General features: G+C 45.5%; 1 protein-coding gene across 3 annotated transcripts in view; it reads left to right on the top strand.

Moving 5' to 3' along the window:
- The window catches only part of GATAD2B (GATA zinc finger domain containing 2B), a 91,420-nt gene extending 64,789 nt beyond the window's left edge, over window positions 1-26,631 (top strand). For 2 of the 3 annotated variants that reach the window (XM_035009635.1, XM_035009634.1), the window contains exons 2-11: window positions 14,228-14,563; window positions 17,728-17,857; window positions 19,317-19,448; window positions 19,741-19,872; window positions 20,324-20,494; window positions 20,990-21,305; window positions 22,275-22,477; window positions 23,400-23,510; window positions 23,666-23,783; window positions 24,412-26,631. In XM_035009635.1, coding sequence (XP_034865526.1) covers window positions 14,229-14,563; window positions 17,728-17,857; window positions 19,317-19,448; window positions 19,741-19,872; window positions 20,324-20,494; window positions 20,990-21,305; window positions 22,275-22,477; window positions 23,400-23,510; window positions 23,666-23,783; window positions 24,412-24,545 — 1,782 coding nt within the window. In that variant the 5' untranslated portion in view covers window position 14,228 and the 3' untranslated portion in view covers window positions 24,546-26,631. Of the gene's footprint in view, window positions 1-893; window positions 905-14,227; window positions 14,564-17,727; window positions 17,858-19,316; window positions 19,449-19,740; window positions 19,873-20,323; window positions 20,495-20,989; window positions 21,306-22,274; window positions 22,478-23,399; window positions 23,511-23,665; window positions 23,784-24,411 lie in introns of those variants that run through there. The other variant, XM_035009636.1, reaches the window with a different exon arrangement.
- Window positions 26,632-27,726: the final 1,095 nt, after the last annotated feature.

Raw genomic sequence — 27,726 nt, 5'->3', positions numbered from 1 at the left:
GGGCTTTGAACTCATGACCCCAAGATCAAGTCATAGGCTCTACTGACTGAGCCAGCTGGGCGCCCTTGTTTTTAAAAGATATTTTTTGGGGGTATGGTATTTTAGGTTGTCAGGTTTTTTCATCCACTTTCTTTTGCCTTGTTTCCAACAAGAAATCTGGTATTATCCTTATTTTTACATAATCTGTCTTCCCTTTCCCAATCCAGGCTACTTTTAAGTTTTTGTAGTAGTTCTAAGCAATTTAATTATGTCCCTTAGTATAGTTTTCTTCATGTTCCTTGTGCTTGGGGTTTATGGAGATTCTTGGATTTGTAGGTTTATAGTTTTCATTGTTTATTCACTTTTGGTCATTATTTATTCATATGTTTTTTCTGTCCACTCCCATCTCCTCTCTTTGAGGGACTCCGGTTATCTGAATATTAGGCTGCTTAAAGTTGTTCCCCAGCTTTAGGGCTCCTGGGTAGCTCAGTCAGTTAAGCATCTGCCATCGGCTCAGGTCATGATCCCGGGGTCCTGGGATGGAGCCCCGCATTGGGATCCCTGCTCTGTGGGGAGCCTGCTTCTCACTCTCCCTCTGCCACTCCCCCTGCTTGTGCACTCTCTCTCTGTATCAAATAAATTAATAAAATCTTTAAAAAATTATTCTCTTTAAAAAAAAAAAAGTTCCCCAGCCCCCTCATGTTCTTCTTCTTTATTCCTTTTTTTTTTTTTTTAAGATTTTATTTATTTATTTGAGACAGAGAGCATGAGAGGGAGGAGGGTCAGAGGGAGAAGCAGACTCCCTGCCGAGCAGAGAGCCCGATGCGGGACTCGATCCAAGGACTCCAGGATCATGACCTGAGCCGAAGGCAGTCGCTTAACCAACTGAGCCACCCAGGCGCCCATATTCTATTTTTAATTTGAGGTAATTTTTATTACTAGGTCTTCTGGTTCATTAATCTTTTTTTTCTGTAATAACTAATCTGTCAATATCATCCAGTGTGTTTTAACATCTTTATTGAGATATATTTTACATACCACAGAATTCACCTATTAAGAGTGTACAGTTTGGGGCATCTGGGTGGCTCAGTCATTAAGCGTCTACCTTCGGCTCGGGTCATGATCCCGGGGTCCTGGGATTGAGCCCCACCTCGGCCTCCCTGCTCCACGGGGAGTCTGCTTCTCCCTCTCCCCCTGTTTGTGTTCCCTCTCTCGCTGTCTCTCTCTGTCAAATAAATAAATAAAATATTTAAAAAAGGGTGTACAGTTTAATGGTTTTAGTATATTCAAAGAGTTGTGCAACTATCCACACACTCTTAAGATTAGAACATTTTCATCACCCCAAAAAGAAACCTCTGGGGTGCCTTGTGGCTCAGATGGTTAAACATCTGCCTTTGGCTCAGGTCATGATCTCTGGGTCCTGAAATTGAGTCCTGTGTTGGGCTCTGCTCAGCAGGAAGTCTGCTTCTTCTCCCTTTCCCCCTGCCCCCACTCATGCTCACTCTCTCACTCTCAAATAAATAAATAAATAATCTTAAAAAAAAAAAAAAAGAAAGAAACCTCTGACCCATCAGCAAACATTCTCATTTTGACCTTCTCTTCAGCTCTAGGCAACCACTAGTCTACTTTCTGTTTCCATTGACTTGCCTATTCTGGACTTTTCACATAAGTAGAATCATACAATAGATGGCCTTTTGTGACTAACTTCCTTCACTTAGGTAATGTTTTTAAGGTTCATCTGTGTTGTAATTCTTATCAGTACTTCATTCCTTTTTGTGACCATATAATATTCCATTGTACAGATACACGACATTTTGTTGATTCATCAGTTGATGGACATTTGGGTTGTTTCCACTTTTTGGCTATTAAGAATAATGCTGTGGTGACCATTGGTGTACAAATTTTTTAAAAAATAAATGTGGGGGGGTTTATTTCTTTAAAGATTTTATTTATTTATTTATTTGACAGAGACACAGCGAGAGAGGGAACACAAGCAGGGGGAGTGGGAGAGGGAGAAGCAGGCTTCCCGCCAAGCAGGGAGCCCGATGCGGGGCTCGATCCCAGGACCCTGGGATCATCTGAGCCGAAGGCGGATGCTTAATGACTGAGCCACCCAGGCACTCCTGGTGTACAAATTTTTGTGTGGAAATAATGTTTTCAGTTCTCTTGGGTATATGCCTAACAGTGGAATTGGTGGGTCATATAGTAACTGTGTTTAACTTTGTGAGGAACTGCCAGGCTCTTTTCCACACTGATTGTACCATTTTCCATTCCCACCAGCAGTGTGTGAAGATTCCAGTTTCTCTACGTGCTCCTCAACACTTACTGTGTTTTTTGTGATCGGTATCTCTACAGCTCTCACCTCTGTGGTACTCTGTCCTTTCACTGTACTTCCTCTCCATCTCTTCTGCTCACGGTCTGCCTGGCTCTGCCTCAATCCCCCCTGCCCACACCTTGTCCTAGAAATTCCTTCAAGACAATAAATGAGGGCAGTTGTCGAGCTTACCTTGTTTATTTCCTGTTCCTGTGGGATCACTGCCTTTGTTGCCTGATGTCCAGTATCTTGAAAACCTCATTTCATGTATTTTTGTCTGGGGGGTTGTTATTTCAGGTGGGAGGGTAAATCCAGCCCTGTTAACACCATCTTGGCCAAAAGTAGACTTTGCAGCATTACACATCAACAAATTGATGCTTAATGTTGAACTGGAGAGTGGATTACTAAATTGTGTCTTTTTGCAATGGAGTTCTACACAGCAGTTAAAACAAATGAACTAGAGCTTCATACATTTACTTGGATAAATTTTAAATATTAAAAAAATGAACATTGAAAGGCAAATGGAAGAGGATATGTACAAGAGCTACTTTTAAGCTATAATTTATAAAAAATATACAAACTATGCTATATATTATTTAAAGATATATATGGAATAATCTTACAACAGTATGCATGGAAATGATAACAAATCCATCCTAATAATGCCTTTCTCTGGGGAGAGGAGGAGGAGATAGATAGGGAATGGTTTGGGGATGCAGTTATACAGGGTGCTTTGTATCTGTAGTGTTTAGTTTCACTAAAAATAAGTTATGAAGCCACATATATGACAAATGACTGGGGTCTAAATGTATGAAAAACTCTCAAAACTAAACAGTAAAAACAATCCAGTTAGAACACGGCCAGAAGACATGAACAGAGGGTTTTCACAAAAGAGGATTTACAGATGGCAAATAAACACATAGAAAGATATTCAACATCACTAGCCATTAGGGAAATGCAAATGAAAACTATAGTGAAATATCACTACACACCTCTCAGAATGGCTTAAATTAAAAATAATCACACTAACAAATGCCAGTGAGGAGATGAAGAAACTGGACTTCTCAAACATTGCTATGGGATTAGATGACGGGGGCAGACAATCACAAAAAACACTGGAAAATAGATTGGCGGTTTCTTACAAAACTAAACATAATAATTTGCTGTATTACTCAGCATTCACACTCTTAAGCATTTATCCCAGAGAAATGAAAACTTAAGTTTCTGTAGAAACTTGTATGTGAATGTTCATAGCAGCTTTGTCATGGCAAAAAAAAAAAAAAAAACCCAAAAACTAGAAACAACTCAGTTGTCCTTCAGCAATGGAATAAATAGGGTACATTCATTCCATGGACTACTAGTTGGCAATATAAAGGAACAGACTATTAGTACATGCAACAATTCGGATGAATCTCAAGGGAATTCTACTAAAAGCCATTTTTAAAAAGCCAACCCCAGGGTTGCCTGGGTGGCTCAGTCAGTTAAGCATCTCACTCTTGGTTTTGGCACAGGTCATGATCTGGGGGTCCTGGGATCAAACCCTGCATCAGGCTCCGCACTCAGTGTGGGTTCTGCTTGGGATTCTCTCTCTCCCTATCCTTCTGCCCCTCCTGCTCATGCTGTCTCACTCGCGCTTGCTCTCTCTCAAAATCTTTTTAAAAAGTCGGTGGGGGGAGGCGCCTGGGTGGCTCAGTCATTAAGCGTCTGCCTTCAGCTCAGGTCATGATCCCAGGGCCCTGGGATCGAGCCCCGTGTTGGGCTCCCTGCTCAGCAGGAAGCCTGCTTCTCCTTCTCCCACTCCTCCTGCTTGTGTTCCCTCTCTCACTATCTCTCTCTCTCTGTCAAATAAATAAAATCTTTAAATAAATAAAGATAAAATTTTAGATATGGAAAACAGATTGATCACCAAGGTTTGGGATGTAGTTTGGGGGAAGGCAGTAAGAGGGTAGATATGTTTATAAAAGGGCAACATGAGGGATCCTTGAGGTGACGGAACTGTTCTCTATCTTGACTATGGTGGATACATGCACCTACAAATGTGATAACATTGTATATAACTAAATAAGCACAAATATATCCAAGTAAAACTGGGAAAGATCTGTAGATTTTTTTTTTTTTTAAGATTTTATTTATTTGAGAGAGAGAAAAAGCGAGCACAAGCAGGGGAGTAGCAAAGGGAGAGGGAGAAGCAGGCTCCCCACACAGCAGGGAGCCCGATGTGGAGCTCAATCCCAGGACCCTGGGATCATGACCTGAGCCAAAGGCAGGCGCTTAATGGACTGAGCCACCCAGGAGTCCCAAGATCCGTAGATTGTATCAATGTTGATATCCTGGTCATGGTGCCATATAATAGTTCAGTGTTACCATTGGAGGAAACTAGGTAAAGGGTACATGGAATCTTTCCTGCATGATTTCTTGAAACTTCATATGAATCTACAATTACCTCAAAAAGTTAAATCAAAAAATAAAATAGAAGCAAAATGTTAAGATTTGACCTTTGTTTATTATCCTCTATATATATCTCCTTGCTTGAAATATTTTATAATAAAGAGAACATGTACTTTCTTCATGTGTACAGTAAAATTCTCCTTAACTCCATGTTGTGACCATTTGGAAGATAGGTCAGAGAGCGAGAAATCAGAAAAAATACTGGAAACAATAAGAAATGAAGGTATTTTTTGCTCACTTACTAATATTCATTTAAAAGTCTTTGGATTTGGGGGTACCTGAAATACGACTCTTGATCTCGGGGTTGTGAGTTCGAGCACCACATTGGGTGTAGAGGTTACTAAAAAAAAAAAAAAAAGTCTTTAAATTTAACTTTTTTTTTTTTTTTAGATATACTTAGAGCGTGCGCATGCGTTGGGGGGGCAGAGGGAGGAAGACAAGCAGACTCCCCGTTGAGTGGGGAGCCTGATACCAGGCTTGATCCCAGGAGATCATGACCTGAGCTGAAATCAAGAGTTGGAGGCTCAACCGACTGAGCCACCCAGACACCCCAAAAGTCTTTAAATTTTAAAAAGTATTAGAATTTATAAGAAGGATATATATATTTTATGTATTTATATGAATATATATTTCATGTGTGTATTATATATAATATGTATGAAGTACTTAAACAAAAAACAAGCTCCACACCCAATGTGGGGCTCAAATGCATGGCCCCAACATCAAGAGTTCAGTGCTCCTCCGACTGAGCCAGCCAGGTGTCCCAAAACAACTTATTTTTTATGTGTTAAGTAACTGATCTTCAACAAAGCAGGAAAGAATATCCAATGAAAAAAAGACAGTCTCTTCAACAATTGGTGTTGGGAAAATTGGACAGCCACATGCAGAAGAATGAAACTGGACCACTTTCCTATACCATACACAAAAATAAATTCAAAGTGGATGGAAGACCTAAATGTGAGACAGGAATCCATCAAAATCCTAGAGGAGAACATAGGCAACAACCTCTTCGACCTCAGCTGCAGCAACTTCTTGCTAGACACGTCTCTAAAGGCAAGGGAAACAAAAGCAAAAATGAACTATTGGGACTTGATCAAGATAAAAAGCTCCTACAGGGGCGCCTGGGTGGCTCAGTCGTTAAGCGTCTGCCTTCGGCTCAGGTCATGGTCCCAGGGTCCTGGGATCGAGCCCCGCTTCGGGCTCCCTGCTCGGCAGGAAGCCTGCTTCTCCCTCTCCCACTCCCTCTGCTTGTGTTCCCTCTCTCGCTGTGTCTCTCTCTGTCAAATAAATAAAATCTTTAAAAAAAACAAAACTCCTGCAGAGCAAAGGAAACAATCAACAAAACCAAAAGACAGCCTACAGAATGGAAGAAGGTATTTGCAAGTGACCTCTCTGATAAAGGGCTGGTATCCAAGATCTATAAAGAACTAATCAAACTCAACACCCAAAAAACAAATCCAGTCAAGAAATGGGCAAAAGACATGAGTAGACAACTTTTTCAAAGAAGACATACAAATGGCCGACAGACACATGAAAAGATGCTCAACATCACTCATCATCAGGGAAATCAAAACCACTATGAGATACCACCTCAAACCAGTCAGAATGGCTAAAACTAACAAGTCAGGAAACAACAGATGTTGGTGAGGATGCGGAGAAAGGGGAACCTCCTACACTGTTGGTGGGAATGCAAGCTGGTGCAGCCAGTGTGGAAAACATATGGAGGTTCCTCAGAAGTTAAAAATAGAGCTACCCTACAGCCCAGCAATTGCACTACTAGGAATATATCCAAAGGATACAAACATAGTGATTTGAAGGGGGCACCTGCACCCCAATGTTTAGAGCAACAGTGTCCTCAATAGTCAAAATATGGAAAGAGCCCAGATGTGCATCAACAGATGAATGGATAAAGTTGTGGTATATAGATACAATGGAATATTACTCAGCCATCAGAAAGAATAAAATCTTGCCATTTGCAGTGATGTGGATGGAACTAGAGTGTACTATGCTAAGCGAAATAAGTCAGAGAAAGACAAATACCATATGATTTCACTCATATGTGGAATTTAAGAAACAAAGCAGAGGATCATAGGGGAAGGGAAGGAAAAATACGATAAAAACAGAGGGGCGCCTGGGTGGCTCAGTCATTAAGCGTCTGCCTTCGGCTCAGGTCATGATCCCAGGGTCCTGAGATCGAGCCCCACATTGGGCTCCCTGCTCCGTGGGAAGCCTGCTTCTCCCTCCTCCACTCCCCCTGCTTGTGTTCCCTCTCGCTGTCTCTCTCTCTGTCAAATAAATAAATAAAATCTTTAAAAAAAAAAAAAAAAGATAAAAACAGGGAGGCAAACCAAAAGAGACTCTTAAATATAGAGAACAAACTGAGGGTTGCTAGAGGGGAGGTGGGTGGGGGGATGGCCTAGATGGGTGATGGGCATTGAGGAGAGCACTTGCTGTGATGAGCACTGGGTGTTGTACGTTAAGTGATGAATCACTGAATTCTACTCTTGAAACCAGTACTACACTCCTTGTTAACTAACTTGAATTTAATTTTTTTTTTAAAGGAGTACCGTTTTGCTTTTATATAACTATAGGCTTAAATTTCATCATTTTTGAAAATTGGTGTCTTTCTTTCTTTCTTTTTTTTTTTTTTTTTTGAGTAGGCTTGACACCCAGCATGGGGCTCAAACTCAGAACCCCAAGATCGAGAGTCCCATGCTCTACCGACCAAGCCGGCCAGGTGCTCGGAAAATTGGGGTTTTCTAACTTAACTGACAACTAAAATTTTTCTGTTAATCCTCTGATGTGACTAATTGGGAAAGCGAATATAAAGAGCCTTGTACACTGCCTGGTGAAGAGCAGGCGTTCAATAGATGTTAATTTAGTTTGCTCATCCTCCCCATCCCTCTGTCCTCTTTTCTCTCAGGATCCTCTCAGTCTTTGCTGCAGACCTGGATTCTGGTTTGGGGTTTTGACAGTGAGATGAAAACCTGACGAGCATGGGTCTGGAGCTGCGCTACTACCGGGCCATTCTTATTGTTACAGCTGTCAACAGCAGATCTAAAGCCGGGCATTTTTCTGCTATAATTGTTAGACATAATTAACTACTCTCTTGGAACGCTCCTTTAGTTTGTTGATATGTCGTTTTGCTAGTTTTCCCCCAGCTCTCTGGCCATTTCTTAGTTTCCTCTGACCAACCAACCCTTAAATGTAGGTATTGCCCAAGGTTCTATGCTTGACCCTCTTTTCTTGTGACTCTATTTTTTTCTGGGCAATTTGACTTATTGCCCATACGTTACTTCCATTACTTCCTCTTCTGTTCAAATACATCTCCAGCTCTGGCCTGAGCGCTGGCTCTTCAGTTTGTTTGCCATGTATCCACCTGTTTATTGGATATATCCACCTTGATTTCACATTGGCACTTCTGAGTTTTCCGTTAAGATATTTTCAGTTTAGGTAACAGAAACCCTAGCTCAAACTGGCTTACACATTAAGGGAGTGTATTGGCCTGTGGAACTGGAATCCAGAAACTGGCCTCGGGGCAGTTGGGTGTGTGGCACGGCTCTGTGACTAGTCCTGTGTCCCTGCTGCTTTGCGGTATCCACTTCATCTGCTGGCTGCCTGCCTCCCCTCATGTGTCAGTACTTCCGGGAGCACCGGGCCAGGACTGCGTCGTCTCACAGTCACATTCAGAAGAGGAGAATATAGGACCGGATAGGACCTGGTGACCGAGATTGAAGTCACAAAAAGTCAGGGAAGATTCCCAGGCTTCTAGCTTTTGTCTGTGGATGAATTCAGTTCTCTTCATTGAAGTGTAAGTGAAAGAAGCAGGCTATAAGAAGGCAGAGAAGATGGGTTCACGTGAACAAGTACTTATTTTAGTTACATGCACATCTTCTCCTATCAGAATGAAATTGTTAAAAGACAGTGACCTAGGGGCGCCTGGTGGCTCATTCATTGGGTGTCTGCCTTCAACACAGGTCATGATCCCAGGGTCCTGAGATCAAGCCCTACATCGGGCTCCCTGCTCCGCGGGAAGCCTGCTTCTCCCTCTCCCACTCCCCCTGCTTGTGTTCCCTCTCTTGCTGTGTTGTGTCTCTCTCTCTGTCAAATAAGTAAATAAAATCTTTTAAAAAAGTGACCTAATCTTTTTCATCTTCATTCCTACCAGCTAACCGTGAACTTGGCATATAGTATACTTAATATTTGTGGGGGATGGATGGATGTGCACATTCATGAATACCCAACACTGCTTCTTAAGATTATCCAGCTTTGATACATCAATCTGTATAACAGACTTCTGAAGTGAGCTAGTCCTGCATAGGAATCCCAGGTTCACTGTCTATAGTCCTAGGATACTTGATTTAACATTTTCCCATCTGTAATGTAGGGATAAGACCACTTAGTAACTTGCTGAGGAGATTTAAATGAGAACACATGGGGCACCTGGGTGGCTCAGTCCATTAAGCATCTGCCTTTGGCTCAGGTCATGATCCCAGGGGATGAGCCCAGCCCCACTTCTGGCTCCCTGCTCAGCTCTCCCTCCCCCAGCACATGCTCTCTCGCTCGCTCGCTCTCTCAATCTTTTAAAAAGGCAAAATACAACACTTATTTTATAGAATTTTTAAAGTTTTATTTTAAGCGGGCTCCACACTGAATATGGGGCTTGAACTCACGACCCTGAGATTGATGAAGCAACACATGCTCTACTGACGGAGCCAGCCAGGCACCCTGATTTTGCAGAATTTTTGTTTTGCTTTTTTGGAGAAGAATTTTTGTGTGATAAATTTACATTGAGTATTATTTTCACAGCTTTTTTTTTTAAGATTTTATTTATTTGACACAGACAGAGCACAAGTAGGCAGGCAGAGGGAGAGGGAGAAGCAGGCTTCCCACCGAGCAGGGAGCCTGATTCGGGGCTCGATCCCAGGACCTTGGGATCATGACCTGAGCTGAAGGCAGACGCTTAACGACCGAGCCACCCAGGTGCCCCTTTTTTCACAGCTTTATTGGAGTATAATTTTAAGTCTATGTTTGTGATTTTTTTTTTTTTTTTTTTTTTTGGAGATTTTATTTATTTACTTGACACAGAGCACAAGCACGGGGAGTGGCAGGGAGAGGGAGAAGCAGGCCCCTGATGTGGGACTTGATCCCAGGACCCCGAGATCATGACCTGAGCCGAAGGCAGACGCTTAGCTGACTGAGCCACCCAGGTGCCACCAAGAACTTTTTCTTCATCCCAGAGATTCTGTTCCCATTAAATAATAGCTCCTCACTGCCCTGTCTCCACTTGCAGTCACGGGTAGCCTCTAACCTACTTTCTGTCTCTGTGAATTTGCCTATTCTAGGTACCTCATGTAAGTGGAACCATAAAATATTTGTCCTTCTGCGTGTGACTTACTTCACTTTGCATGTTATTTTCAAGATTCACCCATGTTTTATTGGATTTTGAGGCAGAATGGCTAGATCAGTAAAAAGCAAGGAAAATTTGGTCAGAGTTCTCAAGGCATCTCTTGGGGAAAATTACTTACCTTAGACATTCAAATATCTGTTTCCGGGGCACCTGGGTGGCTCAGTCGTTAAGCTTCTCCCTTCAGCTCAGGTCACGGACCCAGGATCCTGGGATCGAGCCCCGCATCGGGCTCCCTGCTCCACGGGAAGCCTGCTTCTCCCTCTCCCACTCCCCCTGCTTGTGTTCCCTCTCTCACTGTTTCTCTCTGTCAAATAAAGTCTTTAAAAATATATATATATGTTTAAAAAAAAGTATGTTTCTGGTTTCTCCCAACTTCTAGTGTATCTGTTTTATTTCATTGGAGTATAATGGGGGGGGGGGTATTTGAGCAGTGTTCAATTGTTTGTATAACCATATGAGAAGCCGGGATGATGATGGCGTCCCAGACTCCCTTCAACTCTAGGTTATTGAAGTTTTGTTGCTTTGTTATATATTTTCAGTGCTCATGAATATAATTTGCCCCCAAACTTGGAACACTGTGCCATATTAATTTGCATTTATGTATCTTGCTATGTACTTTTCTGGAGTATTTTTTGCATCTAGGTGTATGATCAGTTGAGTAACAGACTTTTCCCACCTGCAACTTCCCAATGGACCTCTCAGTATGAGATGTTTTGTTTTTTTAAAGATTTTATTTATTTATTTATTTGAGAGGGAGAGGGAGAAGCAGACTCCCCACTGAGCAGAGCGCCGGATGTGGGACTCGATCCCAGGACCCTGGGATCATGACCTGAGCCGAAGGCAGATGCTTAACTGACTGAGCCATCCAGGTGCCCATCAATATGAGATGTTGATCAAGTTCCCTGGAACACTGTTACTGTGGAGTTGGGACTTCACTTTTGATGTTCTGTAGCATTCAGCTTTCCAGTTTCCACCTTGTGGGTATTTTTCAGAAGTAAACCACTTCAGAAATAACATAACTCAAAATACCAGATCTTTAGGGGGACCTGTAGCTAAAGACTGTTTGTATATTCTATAATACGTCTCCTATCTGAAGCTGTTAAAACTAAGAGGATATGGAGAAGTTGGAACCTCATGTGCTGCTGGTGGTGACGTAAGATGGTAGGGCCCCTTTGGAAAGCAGCCCAACACTTTTTCTAAGTGTTGAACAAAGGGCTACCATGCAGCCCAGCAGTTCGCTCCCAGGTCTTTACACAGGAGAACTGAAAACATGTTCATACAAAAACTTGCACACAAAAGTTCATAGCAGCATTGTTCATAATAGCAAAAAGTAGGGGAGAAAACAAATGTCCATCAGTTGATAAATGGATAAACAAAATACATCTATACAAATGGAATATCATTTGGACATAAAAAGGTACAAAGTAATAACAGGCTACAAACATGAATGAACCTTAAAAACATGATGCTCAGTGAAAACCAGTCACAAAAAAACCCACACATATTATATGGTTCCATTTATGTGAAAAGTCCAGGGGTGCCTGGGTGGCTCAGTCAGTTAAGCATCCAACTCTTGATTTCGGTTCAGGTCGTGATCTCTCAGGGTCATGAGATCAAGCCTCACATCTCCCTCTGCGCTGGGCGTGGGGTCTGCTTAAGATTCTCTCCCTGTGGGGTGCCTTGGTAGCTCAGTCATTAAGCGTCTGCCTTCCAGGGGCGCCTTCGGCTCAGGTCACGGTCCCAGGGTCCTGGGATTGAGCTCCACATCGGGCTCCCTGCTCAGTGGGGAGCCTGCTTCTCCCTCTCCCACTCCCCCTGCTTGTGTTCCCTCTCTCATTGTCTCTATCTCTCTCTGTCAAATAAATAAATAAATAAAATATTTTTTAAAAAAAATTCTCTCCCTGCCCCTCCCCCCTCTCGCACACACTTGCTCTGTCTCTCCCCCTCCTTCTCAAAAAAAAAAAAAGTCAAAATTAGCAAATTTAGAGACAAACTAAATTAGTTGAGGACAGAGATGTGGGCAGAGAGACTGCTAATGGGTATGGGTTTTTTAGGGGGTAGATGATAATGTTCTAATATTGATTGTGGTGATGATTACAGTTCTTTGAATACAGAAAAAACCATTAAAATGCGCACTTTTTTTAAACATTTATTTGAGAGCACCCATACACGAGACGTGGGAGGGAGAAAGGGAGAGAAGAGAATCCTCAAGCAGACTTCCCTCTGAGCGTGGAGCCCAATGTGGGGCTCCATCCAGGACCCTGAGATCAGGACCTGAGCCAAAATCAAAAGTTGGCCACTTAAAACAGCTGAGCCATCCAGGCACCCCAAAGTGTGTGCTTTAAATAGGTGGATTTTGTGATCTGTGAATTAACATCTCAGTAAAGCTAATCTTTTTAAAAAGAGAATTAAGAACTATTGCCCAGGGACGCCAGGGTGGCTCAGTCGGTTAAGCATCTGCCTTTGGCTCAGGTCATGATCTCAGGTTCCTGGGATCAAGTCCCGCATCGGGCTTCCTGCTCGGCTGGGAGTCTGCTTCTCCCTTGCTCTCTGCCCCTCCCCCACCCCCCACTTGTGCTTGCCCTCTCAAATAAATAAATAAAATCTATAAAAAGAAAGAAAAGAAGAAACATTACCCAAAAATTCAGACATCTGGCTTCTTTTTTTCTGATCTCCAAAATGTCTGTTTCCTTTTGTTGGATTTTTTTTTTTTTTTGGTCCCAGGAAAGGATCAAATAGCTCTTATTTTACTCCTCACTACAAGAAGGAAGATGCCTCAAACACAAACCTATTTTTCTTTGCAAGAGTACCAGTTAACATTGGTAGTGTTCTCTGTCCTCCTACTTGAGTCTGTGAATTATTGGGTCTGATCTCATGTCTTAGGTATAGAAGTCATAACCCTAGGGTATAGAAATTAAATTTTGTTGAGCATCTTCTGAGTCCCCACTTTCACAGATAAAATTGAGATTTAGGGAGGTAAAGTAACTTATTAAATATTTGAGCTTATAAAAGTAATTAGCAGTTTGATCCTATGTTTCTATGACTCAAAAAACGTTCTTTCCAGTGCCTCATTGCTGTTTCCTACCAGGAAAACAGCCCTGGATTTAAAAGTATGGAAGAAATTCTGCATTTAGATTTTGTTAGCATAAAAAATCAAAGTGAGAGGGAAAATGATATTTTCTTGCCTTTAATAATTTTGCTGCATAAGTAGAGAAAGTATTACCTTTTATCAGCCTAAACACCTGAGTCTTTCATTAAAGCCAAGTATCTTTTTTTTTTTTCTAAGTGGGCTCCATGCCCAGTGGGCTTGAACTCACGACCCCAAGATCAAGAGTCACCTGCTCTACCAACTGAGCCAGCTGGGCTCCCCCTAAAGCCAAGTATCTTAAGATATTGAGTCTGTGGGCGCCTGGGTGGCTCAGTCATCAAGCGTCTGCCTTCGGCTCAGGTCATGATCCCAGGGTCCTGGGATCGAGCCCCACATCGGGCTCCCTGCTCCGTGGGAAGCCTGCTTCTCCCTCTCCCACTCCCCCTGCTTGTGTTCCCTCTCTCGCTCCCTCTCTCTGACAAATAAATAAAATCTTTAAAAAAAAACCAACAACAAACCAACGCATCTGACTTGGAGCATACAGACACAAAAAGCCAGTCACAAAAAAATGTTTATTTTCTGAGAGATGTAGGCTTTCAATGGACCATCCAGGTGAGTGTAGTGGTGATCCAGTTAATCTATAGTAAGGAAGATTTCTCGATGACTAGAAAGTAGTTGAAGTTTACTTTCCACTGCTGAAGTTGAGTGGAGAAATCTCCTTTAGTGTAGGTGTTCTGGGAACAGGTAGAAGGTTAGCTCAGTGGCCTTTGAACTTCATGTATCTATGACTTTTTATTTTTTGAAGGAAGCTCTGCACACAATGTGGGGCTTGAACTCACAACCCTGAGATCAAGAGTTGCAGGCTTTACCGACTGAGCCGGCCGGGGGTCCCTGTGGTTCTTCTGAGGGCCTCTTCCATTCACCCTAGTTCCTTACAGACTGTTGAAGGGGCTGTGTTCTGATCTCACTTTTACTTTCCTTTCCGTAGCATGGAGAGAATGACAGAAGACGCTCTTCGCCTGAACCTGTTGAAGCGAAGCTTGGACCCGGCGGATGAGCGAGATGATGTCCTGGCTAAGCGACTCAAAATGGAGGGGCATGAGGCCATGGAACGCCTGAAGATGCTGGCACTGCTCAAGCGGAAGGATCTGGCGAATCTTGAGGTGCCACCCGAGTTGCCCACCAAGCAGGATGGCAGTGGAGTCAAGGGCTATGAGGAGAAGCTCAACGGGAGTCTCAGGCCTCACGGAGACAACAGGACGGCCGGGAGGCCCGGCAAAGAAAACCTCAGTGACGAGCCTGTGGATATGAGTGCAAGGCGGAGGTACGGCGCCGCTCAGCTGCCTCCTGCAGTGGGGTATCCTCCCAAACTAAGCCTGTGGAAATGGGATGGAACCCAGTGAGAGGAGGTGCTTCTTGAAAGAAGACGTGTGTGTGCCACTTGGCTTGGCCGTGAATTCCTCTCACTTCCAAGTGAAACTTGGTGCCTCATCTGTCTGCTTAGCACAGAGAATCTTACAGTTAACACCCTTAAGACAAAGGTCATTTCTGGATGAAGGAGGCACCACAGAGCTAGAAGTGAGGTGATGCGGGCTTCACTCTTAGGGCCATTTTAGGAAGGCAGCAGACTTTCCTTCAGGTCACCTGAGAGTTTCAGAATCTGTTTGTTACGGAGTTCCCACTTCTGTTACATCCAAAAGCATGGGCCCAGCTTCTCTTTCATGAACAAGGAAATTGTCTTCATGTGCTAGTTCTCTGCATTCTTGCTTTGTGCCACTCTCTTCAACCTCTACATACACAAACATACACACACACTTGTGCGTGTAAACTCTCACACGCACACGTTTTCACAGGATTTTTTTCTGGTGCCTTGTCAAGGCTGAGTACTTGAAACAGTGAAAGGTACTGGCTGAGGGTGACGACTTCCGGGACAGTGAATCACAGTGTAGACAGCCCTATCTTTAAGAACATTCAGTTTATTAATAGTTCAGATATAGCTGATAGGGCATGAGAATGATCCTTTAGTGTCCACTTTATTTTAGGGATGAACTCTTGAAACTTGATCCTCTGGAAACCGGGAACTGTTTTTAATGGTCTCCAGGAAAAGAGGGTTAATGTAAACTATCTAGATCCCCATTCTACATGGAAAAATAGGCCCCATTGGCCCCTCCCACTCTTCTCCCCTTTCACCAGATATACCGACAGTTATTTACACTTAGCCCCAAGCTTTTTATAAGAACGAACGGGATTGATAGATGGTTCAGCAGGGAGAACAACAGTGTCTTTATCTGGATAAAAGAAGACAATTTAAAAGCAGAAAGAATGAAGAGCCCCTGACATCAATGATAGCCACATCATAATTGCCTAAATTTTTTTTGCCATCAGTTGGGCAGGTTACAATGTATATGAAATAAGGTGTGTGAAACCAGTGCTTGCTTATATTTTGGAAAGCTAGAGAAACATGGCCACTTTCTATTTAGTTGTTTTTACAACGGGAATGAGGATTAGAAGTTACATAGCTTTTGGGAATGTGCCAGTCTGGGTCGTAAGTGAGGTTAGCAACAATTCAGGGTTTTAGTAATCTCCAACAGGTAAAGCTTCATACTTAAGAACACCAAATAATGTAAATTATATGTACATTTGGGAAAGCAGCAAAATAATTTCTGTCCCCGGAAAGCTTAATTAATGAGACCAGAACCTCAAGTCAGATGTAAAAAAACAGTTGAAGAATGAAACAAGACTTGACTTGGGTTTTGCTTTGCCTGTGCTGGTCTGATTATATCCAGGAATAAAATATCATTTAGTTAGGGTTGTTCTCAGATACATAAGTGCTGCTCGGTTCCACAGTCTCCATCCAGGAATGTCTCTACCTGTCTTGTTGCTGGGCAGTCCATCAGCAATGGGTGGCATTCATTTGAGCAAGGAGGAATTCTTAGAGATAATATTGATGCATGTATTACAGCCAGGACCAGAATGGAAGGAGCTTTGGACTGTTGATGTAAACAAACACCGGAAACCAAGGAGAATTAGAAATCCATCAGGTCTCAAAATTAGTCATCTGTGTTAGTGTTAGGGATGGGAGACAGGGATGAAGGAATATAGAAATGAAAAATGAAATCACCAGAAAATAAAATCAAACACTGTGAGGTCTGACCATCATTCCAGCAACTTGGGGTCAGAGAAAGATGGGCTCTTCTCCCTCTCCTGGCTTCTTTTTCTGTAATGTCACATCCTCAGCTTGCCATCTGTGACCAGTGGTTGTAGGGCAATCCAGACAAATGGAATAGTCCCCAGCATAGTCACACATGTCACTCTGTCCCTCTGTTCTATCTTCTCAGCTAAATTTGTTTGATTTTACTAACTCTGTTTTACCCTGTTGAGAAATTGGATGCTCACCCCATCTAGGCAGGGTGCCCTGTTCAAAAGGTATCTATGTCCCAACAGCCGAGAAGAGACCCAGAGAAATGGTAGAGAGGCTCACAGGACTAAAGCTCTGTGGGTGTTAGGGATTCGAGTTTCATGTTTAAGTTACAACTACAAAATTGCTTTAGATCTGTGTATTCCTAACTACACTGAAGATCTTGAGGAAGTAGGTTCTGGGAAGATATCTTTGAGTTAAGAAATCAGAGAGTTAGAAGATGTGGTCATTGATTTGGGAACCTGAGGCAATTAGAATCTCCAGAATTCAGTGCCATTTTTTATCATCTTAGAAAAACAGGTATGATGCTTTTATGGCTAGCCCCAAAAGACCAAAACTATAATTGTCTAATAAATAAGATTGGGAATACAGGGACCCAGTGTGGAAGATTTAGATTTCAAAGTCGTTTCTAGACAGTTTCTTGCTGAAGGAAGATGCTAAGTGGAAGTCTGGCAAGTAGATGCGTTTTGGAGTTTCAGTCCTCCCGAAGGCTGTAGACTTGGCACTGTCCATTCCTTCAAGCAGCTGACAACAGACCTTCTTTTGCCTTAACTCGTGAAAGGACAGGCTACCGTTAGGGTTGTCGTAAAACCTCCTCTTCCGTAAATCCTTGTATAGCCGGGACCATGTTATGGGTATAGTGAGCTTAGGATCCTTGTTAGCACTGTACTGTCTATACCTCAGCTCTCCCGCCTTTGCCCTTCCAGCGAGCGGTTTCCTTCTTGAGCCTCTACATGACTAATGAGACAACCCAAAGGAGAGTGAGATGTAGGGGGAAACATTCAGAATTTTGATTCAGCTCGACATGATAAGAACACTCACCTCTTATTCCCATTTCTGAAGCCAGTCACTGTGTGTGTGTCTTGTCCCTACACAAGGAAATTAAATGGAAAGTACCGTGACTGAGGCTTTAGCACCACTTCTGTCTTGGTATTTTCTTCATCCTAGGATTTGAATCCCCTGGGTGAATTGGGACAGACCTAAGTTCCCTTGAATTTCAGTAGAAAAAAAAGTTTTAACTTTTCTGTGAACCTGCACTGTTGAAATACCTTAATTTTTTTCTTGTCTAGTGAGCCAGACCGAGGAAGGCTGACTCCCTCCCCGGACATCATTGTTTTATCTGATAATGAGGCTTCCAGTCCCCGTTCCAGCTCCCGAATGGAAGAAAGACTCAAAGCAGCCAACCTAGAGATGTTTAAGGTAAAAAAAGAGCGAGAAGAAAGAGAAAACAGTATCTTCATTTTTTGCTCCTCCTATTTTAAGAGTCCCAGTTCTGTGTTTTTATAGTTTACTTTTTTAATCTAAGTAATTACCCACTGATGAAACTTTTTATGTGATTCTCAACCTCAAGGGCATGCCCTTTAATTTTTTAATTTTTTTTATTTTTTAAAGATTTATTTATTTTTATTTGAGAGAGAAAGCACAAGTGGGAGAAGGGGCAGAGGGAGAGAGAGAATCTCAGGCAGATTCCCCACTGAATGCAGAGCCCAACACTGGGCTCTATCTCACGACCCTGAGATCATGACCTGAGCTGAAATCAAGAGTAGGATACTCAACCAACTGAGCCACCCAGATGCCCCTAAAGATTGTTTTTAAGATTTTATTTATTTATTTGGCAGAGGGAAAGCACAAGCAGAGGAAGCGACAGGTAGAGGGAGTGGGAGTGGGAGAAGCAGGCTCCCTGCTGAGCAAGGAGCCTGATGTGGGGCTTGATCCCAGGACCCTGGGATCATGACCTGAGCCGAAGGCAGATGCTTAACGACCAAGCCACCCAGACGCCCCGCCCCTAAAGATTTTATTTTTAAGTAACCTCTACACCCAACATGGGGCTCGAACCTACAACCCCCAAGATCAAGAGTTACATGTTCCACCTACCTACTGAGCCAGCCAGGCACCCCAAGGGCATGCACTTTTACAGGGAATTAGAGCGGAGTGAAGAAGATAGTTTGACAATCACTTCTTGGCCTTTTGGCTAAGATCAAGTGTAGAAGATAGTTTGACAGAGCTTATTCGGTATAACTCATCTTTGGAAAATATGAAAACAAAACTTCGTAAGTCACATAAACTCTTGGCTGGAACAACTCTATCCTGGTTCTCATAATATGAAGGGATTCCTCAGTTTTTATGTATATCTAGAAGAAACTTGGCTTAAGAAGATCCAGAAACATTATTTTAAAGGAAAGCAGTGTCGGGTGCCTGGGTGGCTCAGCCGTTAAGCGTCTGCCTTCGGCTCAGGTCATGATCCCGGGGTCCTGGGATCGAGCCCCGCATTGGGCTCCCTGCTCCGTGGGAATCCTACTTCTCCCTCTCCCACTCCCCCTGCTTGTGTTCCCTCCCTCGCTGTGTCTCTCTCTGTCAAATAAATAAAGTATTTTTTAAAAAAGGAAAGCAGTGTTTTCCTGTGGCCATTCTTCTATTTTGCCAGAAATCTGGTTGATTATGATTTATATGTGGTCTCTCCTTTGATTCTGTAAGCATTTTTTGAGCACCTGCTGAATACCAAGCACTGTGCTGGAATCCAGGGACACAAAAATACCAGTCCCAGTGCTGCTTCTGCTTGGTGTGGAAGATGATTTCAGACCGAGAAGAAAAGATCATCTTGCAGGAAGGGACTCTGGCTGGGTGCCTGCTCCCATAGCTAGCCCTCCTGTCTCCTTAGGGGAAAGGTGTGGAGGAACGGCAGCAACTCATCAAGCAGCTGAGGGATGAGCTGCGATTGGAGGAAGCCCGGCTGGTGCTGTTAAAGAAACTGAGGCAGAGCCAGCTACAGAAAGAGAACGTGGTCCAGAAGGTATCACGCCCTAGTAATATGGGTCTGGGTTTGAGAATGGACTCCCCCAGGTAGGTTCAGTTGGGTGGCCCGTTCTTCTCTGGTTCTGTGGTTTTTAGTTTCTAAGAATAGTGATTTTTTTTTTTTTTTTTTTTTTTTTTTTTAAATCTTAGGCTTTAATCAAGAAAACCTTGATTCCATTTTTCTCATTTTTCATTTGGTCAACAGAAGCTTTACTCCCAACAAGGAATTTTAAAAGTCTGGGAGTGTTCCAGATTTCTGCCTCTGTTTCATTGTCTTTTCTCTCTCTCAGACCCCAGTTGTGCAGAATGCAGCATCCATCGTTCAGCCGTCTCCTGCCCATGGGGGACAGCAGGGCCTGTCCAAGCTTCCCTCCCGGCCTGGAGCCCAAGGGGTTGAACCACAGAGTCTGAGAACATTACAGGTATGTGACCCGCCTTGGGGTCTTTGTGTCAGAGAGCCCTGTCTCTCCCATCTCTGGTTTGGGACTTTTGTGACAATTATAGAAGAACCTGGCCATAGTGGGGATGCTTTTACTCAGTCCTGGGTCCCTCCTGGCATGACTTGGTGTGTGGTACTAGGTGGCATAGTAGGGTGAATAATCCTTATCTTCCCATTGTGGTTTTTCTTATCCGGATGTTTCTAGCTTAGCCCTTTTCCATCTAGGGTTAGATAGCTTATACCAAGGTATAAGGGAATTCCTACCACTAATCAGGATTTACACTGATGGTACATTTATTCCGTAGATCATTAGACAAAATTACCAACTCTGTGTTTCCACTCAGCTGTGTGTTACAGACAGTGTTACCTCATTAGCATTTTGGTGGGGCATTTTACCAGCTATGACTACTTCTTTTCCTCTTCTCCCCCTTCAGGGTCACAGTGTCATCCGTTCAGCGACCACTACCACCCTCCCACATATGTTAATGTCTCAACGTGTTATTGCACCAAACCCAGCCCAGCTACAGGGTCAGCGGGGCCCACCCAAGCCAGGCCTTGTACGCACCACAACACCCAACATGAATCCTGCCATCAACTACCAGCCGGTAAGAGAGCCCTCGTGTGGAAACAGAGAAGTCTTTTATTGCTCTCCCTGTTGAAAGGACCATAGTGTTTAGGGGTTTGGACATAGAGAAGCTGTAGGACAACCCAGGGTAGTTTTGGTGGAGCTTGAATTGACAGCACTGGGGAGTTCCCTGAGGACAGGAGTGGACAAAGGGAGTCTGTACAGCAGGGCAGCGGTGAGCCTGACACCTGCCTGGAAGAAGGCAGGGGCCCGGGGAAGAAGAGGCATAAGGACAGAGGACAGAGAGCATCCCCTTGTTTTCCTTTCAGCAGTTGTCAGTCCTAGCCACTATCATTCTCCTTTCCTGTGTGCTGGAGATCTTTTTCATTGAGGTTGGACACCTCCTATCTTTTCCTGAGTTTTGGGAAAGCTAAGCAGTCCAGACGAGGCTCAGATAATGTTTTCTGCCATGAAAGCAAGACTTGGTCCTTGCTCCCACATCCCATCACTGACCCCTGTGCTCCCTGCATTCCAGCAGTCGAGTTCTTCTGTTCCCTGCCAGCGCACAGCATCCTCTGCCATCTATATGAACCTTGCCTCCCACATCCAGCCAGGGACCGTGAACAGAGTGTCCTCACCACTTCCTAGCCCCAGCGCCATGACCGATGCTGCCAACTCCCAGGCTGCAGCCAAATTGGCTCTTCGCAAACAGCTGGAAAAGACACTCCTGGAGATTCCACCCCCTAAACCTCCCGCTCCCTTGCTTCACTTCCTGCCTAGTGCAGCCAATAGCGAGTTCATCTACATGGTGGGCTTGGAAGAAGTTGTACAGAGTGTCATCGACAGCCAAGGTGAGGCTACTTCCTCTGGTCAGTCTTTTATCTGAGCAAGAGGCTGCCAAGCCTGATTGACAAGTAACCTCTCCTTACTCTTGCCAAACCACCTCTCCTTCGTTATTCAGAGGCTGTTCGGGAGCAACATAGCAGAAACGCTTTTTGTGTGTGTGTGTAGCTTAGGCTTCTTCATATTTTTATTGTATTTTCTGTATGTTGTATAGTTTTTGCAGTATATTGTTCAGTTCTTTTCAGTGGTGCCTAGCATGATGTATGCATAATTTGGTGACTAGAACACTTGTTAATGTCTGTGTTTATGTGGCATTGTGCTACATTATTATGTTCAGTCCCTGCCGTTTGAGTACTTACAGTTGAGAAAATAGACTTACTGAAGGAGATGACTATGACCACATAAAAGCTGTGAACCAGCCCTGAACCAAACTGTGAAGTATTAACACTAACAGAAGTTACTAAGCCTGAATTTCCAAACATGGGGACCTAGGGGGACACCTGACAGTAGAGGAAAGTGCCTGTGAAAGTATTGGCTCTAAACAGATCACAAAGTGAGTGATTCAGACACTGATAACTAAAAATTGTGACTGTCTGGGCTGGGGGTAAGTGCAATCTGACGTAAAAAGATGCTGTGAAGCAAAAGTGTTGGCGGAGTTGGATGGATCCGGTGTCCTCTGAATGAAGCAGGTTTCCGTCTCGCTGGTGGACGAGGAAGTCAGGGAGCGTGGGTTCTTGGGCCAGCTTTGTCATGAGCAGCCACGCTTCTCAGACTTGGCTTCCTCGTCTGTAAATGGGGTGCTGTGCTCTGAGTTCCCTAAGGTGACGTTGTTACAATTGAATGAAATAAAAGTATTTTCTAAATTGTAGAGTCTCCTTCTTACTTCAGCAGAATAACCTTCTGAAAAATTGATTTGATGAAGAAACAGGAGGTGGGGAAATGTGAAAGCCCTGATGATTCTTTTTGTTGGCATCTAGGCAAGAGCTGTGCTTCACTCCTGCGGGTTGAACCCTTTGTCTGTGCCCAGTGCCGCACAGATTTCACCCCCCACTGGAAGCAGGAGAAGAATGGTAAGATTCTGTGTGAGCAGTGTATGACCTCCAATCAGAAGAAGGCTCTGAAGGCTGAACACACCAACCGGCTGAAAAATGCTTTTGTTAAAGCCCTACAGCAGGAACAGGTAAGAATTCTGACTTCTCACCAGCCACCTGCTCAGGTTGGGTTTTCCCAAAAGGTGGTTCTTTCTAGTTTAGTGGAGTTGTCTGTGTGATCCCCACAGTCCCCGACGACCTAGGCTCCTGGTGCCTCAAGGCCCAGGTTCCCTGTTTGTCTGCTTACCGTTCTGTTCTGTCTTCCCATTTCCATTTGACTGTCTCTGGTTGGGCAAGAGCGCAACGACAGAGTGGTCCGGGGTGGGGAGGGACAGAAGGCTGAGATGTGGCTTTCCATCCCTAGCGGCACCAACGAAGTCCCTCCATTCACTCCACTTCATTTCCTCCTCAGTCAAATGGATTCTGGCGGGAGGGATTTATACCTGAACCTCTTGGAGAGACAGAATCTCTCTAGTCCGTGTTTGGCAAGGGAATGACAGTGGAGGGAGTGAACTGTGACACGGCCCAGGGAAGAGGAGTGGCGCGGAGTGAGCAGACCTGCCCTGTAGTGTTAGCGGAGTGAGAACACCTGGGAGAGGGGAAGATGTGTTGGGAGGCTTGGATCCTTCTCCTCTGTCCTGTCTCCACCCCCCACTCATCAGACCCCTTTGGGTAGCATCACGGATCTTCTGGAAAATGGGTAGACGAGAGTCCAAACTAAAACCTCAGTAAACTCGTCGGCATTCAGCGCTTCAGTCAGCTGGTTGCCACCACCCAGACCTCTCCTGCCCGCGTCTGAGCACCAGCTTTCCTGGGCAGACGGATCCCCGAATCAGCGAAGCAGTGTTGGCTGCTTGAGCCCAGAGATCTTAGCGCACCTGCCCCGCCCAACTCTTGCTGTTTCCATATCCCTCCTCCTCGCTGGCAGCGTTAGAGATAAGAAGACCTCTAGGTTTTCTGGGTAGGAAATGGAGTGCTGTCCCGCCAAGTTGACCTGATGACTCCCGACAGGAAATCGAACAGCGACTCCAGCAGCAGGCAGCCCTCTCCCCCACTGCGGCTCCCGCCGTGTCCAGTGTCAGTAAACAAGACACCATAATGAGACATCATACGCTTCGGCAGGTGAGGTTCTCTGGGAGGGCTCGTCAGCCGTTGGTCCCATCTTGTCCTTTTTCGGCGGGAAGTCATTCTGCACTTCTGGGCTCCCATACCCTTCCCTCCCCCTTGTCCCTTCGGTGGCGGCAACATTGTGATCCGCCGTCTGCTCGCCCTTGCAGGCTCCCCAGCCCCAGAGCAGCCTCCAGCGTGGCATACCCACCTCTGCCCGTTCCATGCTTTCCAACTTTGCGCAGGCGCCCCAGCTCTCTGTGCCCGGTGGCCTCCTCGGGATGCCAGGTAAGAAGGGCTGATGGGACCAGCTCCCTGGGCGAACAGCTGCTTCTTCTGTTTCTGCTCTCTCTTTAGGCCCCCTCCCTTCACTCTGTTATTTGGCAAGTGTTGGCCAAATTCATAATACATTCAAGACACAGCACACTAGGGTTTTGGTAGTGAAAACGGCCCAGTCCCTGCCATTACCAGTTCGCTGTCTGGTGCGCCCTGTTGGTGGGCGTGTGGTTGCTGATCTCTTGGCGAGAAGAGCAGGGTGCTGTTTGAATGATGGAGGGATGCTTCTTCACAGTCGGCAGCCCCAAACCCAGAGCAGATTCCGTGAGTGCATCTCTTTGCCTTGGTTAATGCCCTCTCGCCACTGTTCCCTCTGACTGTCCCATCCCATCAAGACTGTGCTTATTATACTCCGGGTAGGACCGAAGTGTCAAGAAGACCTTGTTCCCTAAAGCTGGGGTGCAGAGGGGCAGTTGATCGCCGACATAGAGCTTGGCTGAGTCTGGACAGGTGCAGACGGCGTCTGCTGCCTCCTCCCCAGCTCCAGCTCCGCGCCCCTGGCTGGCGCAGTCCAGAAGGTTCCGCCTCTTCTAATGCCTGCCCCCCACCCACCCACCCTGCTTTTGTCTCCTGGGTCCAGGTGTCAACATCGCATACTTGAACACCGGCATTGGAGGACACAAAGCTCCCAGTTTGGCAGACCGGCAGCGGGAGTACCTTTTAGACATGATCCCTCCCCGGTCTATAGCGCAGTCCATCAGCGGGCAGAAATAACGCCCGTCCACTCACGCTGCCCAGTCTCGAACCCTTCACCCCTCCTCTCCCATCGCCCCCAACTTCCGTCGCATGCAGTGCCTGTGCCGGTGCCCACCACGGAGAACAGAGACGCAGAGACGCAGAGAGACGCAGAGACACGGACAGCAGACACCGCCCTAGAGGCCCACAGGACGCGCCGGCCCCGCCGCCCCCCTCCCTCTCTCACCACTGCGGTCCTGCTGCCTCATCTTCTCTGCGGTTTCCACTCACAGTGAGGTGCTCCTCGCCTCCGGTGGAGGTCGGAGTGAGGTCCTGGGGAGACATCTAAGCCCTCTGACGCGTGTTTCTAAAGTTTTTATGCTATAATTATTGTCATTTTTAATGATGTTGTGTGTCCTCCCTTTGTTCAGTGGACGGTTAAACCTTTTTATTTTCCCTCAATATTTTTCTTTTTTGTCTTTTTTTTTTTTTTTTTAAACACAGATGATATTCAGATAAATGACAGGAGCATTGCAGGGGGCTCCCCAATGGGACAGGACTGGGAGTGTTGGGGGCAGAAATTTTTAATGCACTTAACCTGGGGTGGGGTGTTGGCATCAAAGAGAGGACGTCAGCCCTGGGTGTCTCTGGTCTGGACAGTCTGGGAGGCAGTGTTCAGCTGAAGTTGGGCTCTAAGAATGAGGGGAAAGATCCTGGAGGGAGAAGCTTTAATCCACAGAGAAGGGGACAGGGACATACGAGGACAAGCCAAGAGGAACGGAGGCTGGTCTTGGCCTCCTGGATGCTCTCCTGGTCCCAGTGGAGGTGGAAGTCTCTTCCAGGTCAACTAGCCCAAAATTATTTCATCTTATTTTCTTTGTAAAATTCTGCCCCTCCCCCCTGCCTTTTTAATCCTGATCTGCTCCTGGCAAGAGGGAAGAGCAGCCCCGTTGTAACCGTGTCCTAGAAGTGAGACAGAGGAGGGAAGGGATAGACTGGGGGTGGGGGCGGAGAGACGGAGGGCTTTGTCTCCCAGCAGGTGAGACCCCATCTGTCTTTCCCTCCACCCTGGGTGCCAGGTGCCAGGAGGGGAGGGCAGGGAGGCCTGACCAGCCTGGAGTCCGGCACTGAGTGCAGCACCCACTGCCAGAACCAGACACCTCTCGTTAAAACCAGCTCTGCACCTCTGTGCAAAGTAGCTGTTGTCGCCCCCCCACCCCACCCCCCAGAACTCTCTTAATTTTCCTTTTGTGTTGTTTTCAGCTTTTTCTTAAGTGCTACTAATGTAGAGAATGAACTGAATTGTGCAATGTTGCTGTTCTGGGGTCAGGGGAGGTTAGCATCCCATCTATCTGCCCACACCCTGGGGGCGGGGGGCGGGGACCAGGCTGGTTTGAGGTAAGGGAAGCCCCTTCAAGGTGGGGGTTTCTGCTCTCCTGTAATGTTCACTCACCTGCCTGTGCAGCTCTAGAAGCTGCCAGAGTGCGGGGAAGGGGGGAAGGGTTACTCGGAGCAGAGAGGTGTGAGGACTGGAGTTTGCCCTTGAAAGCCACCTGGAAAAATTCTCCCACTTTTATGTTAAGAAATTAAATAACTTTTTTAAAGTAAGAAGGCACTTTTAAAATTAACACACACACACACACAAACTGCACACCCTCCCCATAAAGTTTGGGGGTTGGGGGGGTGGAGGAGTTGGGATCAGGCTCAGTACCCCCCTCTCCGTACCCCAGAGCCCTGCGGGCCTCCCTGGGTTTTTTCTTTCCTCCCTTCCCCCAAATTCATTGAGCACTTAATAAAGGAGCAGAGATACACCCTGTGTCTGGGCTCCCCCAGTGGTGAAGTGATCTGAAGCTAGATGCTAGTAACAGATAATGATGGGGCTGTTTGGAGTATTTTCCAGGGGGAATATGGTACCCCTGACTGTAAGTGGTGGGAGAGGGAGGGGGGTTATGAAACTGGGTCTGGGATTATTTTAAAATTATATATATATATATAAAGATATATTCTTACATCTTTTCTTTACCCTCTGTGCTTTGAAAGCACTGGATAAATCGTTTGGTTTTGCTTTTCTCTCTTCCACTAATTTGGAAGCTTCTCCTCCCCCCCCCCCCCCCCCCCCCCCCCCCCCCCCCCCCCCCCGCACGCCCAAGTCATCTTGCCTTGTGGCATGTCTGTCTAGCCTCTTCCACCCCGCCCACCATGATGAAGTGCCATTTCTGTTATGTCTCCCCTCCCCCAGCTCGGAGGTACCAGGTGCCCAAGCCTGTCACTTGAGATTAAAAGTAAGGAACAGAGAATGTGCAATACCGTCTGGTTGGGGCCGTCCCTGCCCTGAGCTGAGCCTCCTCCCTGGGAGCCAGGCCACCTTTGAATGGGGTTTGGAAGTAGGATGTGTAGACAAGAGGGGAGTAATGGGGAAGGAATGCCCAGCCGAGTGCCTGCCAGGGTGCTGAGGTAACGGGGGTGGACGGAGGACAGGGGGAGCCTTCCCTGCTTCTGTCCCCTCAGGCTCAGTTGCATAGAGGCTGCTTATTGACTAGTATAGCTCCATGACCCTTTGCTCAATCGCTGAGGTTTGATTTCTTATCCCTCCTCCCCATTTTCATGCCCTTCCCTGGGATTCGTGATGGGGGTGAGTTTTCCTTAATCATGGTGAAGTATTAGCCTTCCACCTCCTCCCTTGCTCCCCACCCCCATCCTTCTGTCTTCCTTATTTCTCTAGGTTTTCATCACTGACCACCTTGTGTCCCTCCGAGTCTCTTGTTGCTCTCCATCCCCTGGCTGGGCCTGTAGACACTAAACCTCATGCCTAAAGATGGGAGGAAAGACGCTCTGTTCAGAGTTATCCTCTCCCCCAGAGCTCTGAAGCTCAGGGGACGACTAGAGTCAGGACCCCCTGGTTCTTCCTGGCTTCCTCCGTATCCAGAGGTTCTCCAAGTAGTGGTTTATGGACAGTGGCTTACTCCCTAGACGCCCGAAACGAGTAGATGAGCAGGAAAGCTTGGGTAAAGCTGAGGGACAGAGGTCCTCATTTGTCAATTTTTTTTTTAATTTTTAATTTTCATTTTCTATTTTTGTCATTTGACCACAGCATCTGGACTTTCTCCATCCCTGGAATAAGTATTTTTCCACATTTTTGGATGTATGTATGGTAGACAATTTTTTTTTAAGACACAAAGATAAATGTTTTCCTGCTTTGGTTACCTTTCCTTTCCCCTTT

Source organism: Mirounga leonina, unplaced genomic scaffold, assembly GCF_011800145.1.
Source record: "Mirounga leonina isolate KUSES-001 unplaced genomic scaffold, KU_Mleo_1.0 Mir_154, whole genome shotgun sequence".
NCBI classification, from domain to species: Eukaryota; Metazoa; Chordata; class Mammalia; order Carnivora; family Phocidae; genus Mirounga; species Mirounga leonina.
Note: the sequence above shows the minus strand (reverse complement) of the source record. Positions and strands in the feature narration are given on the sequence as shown.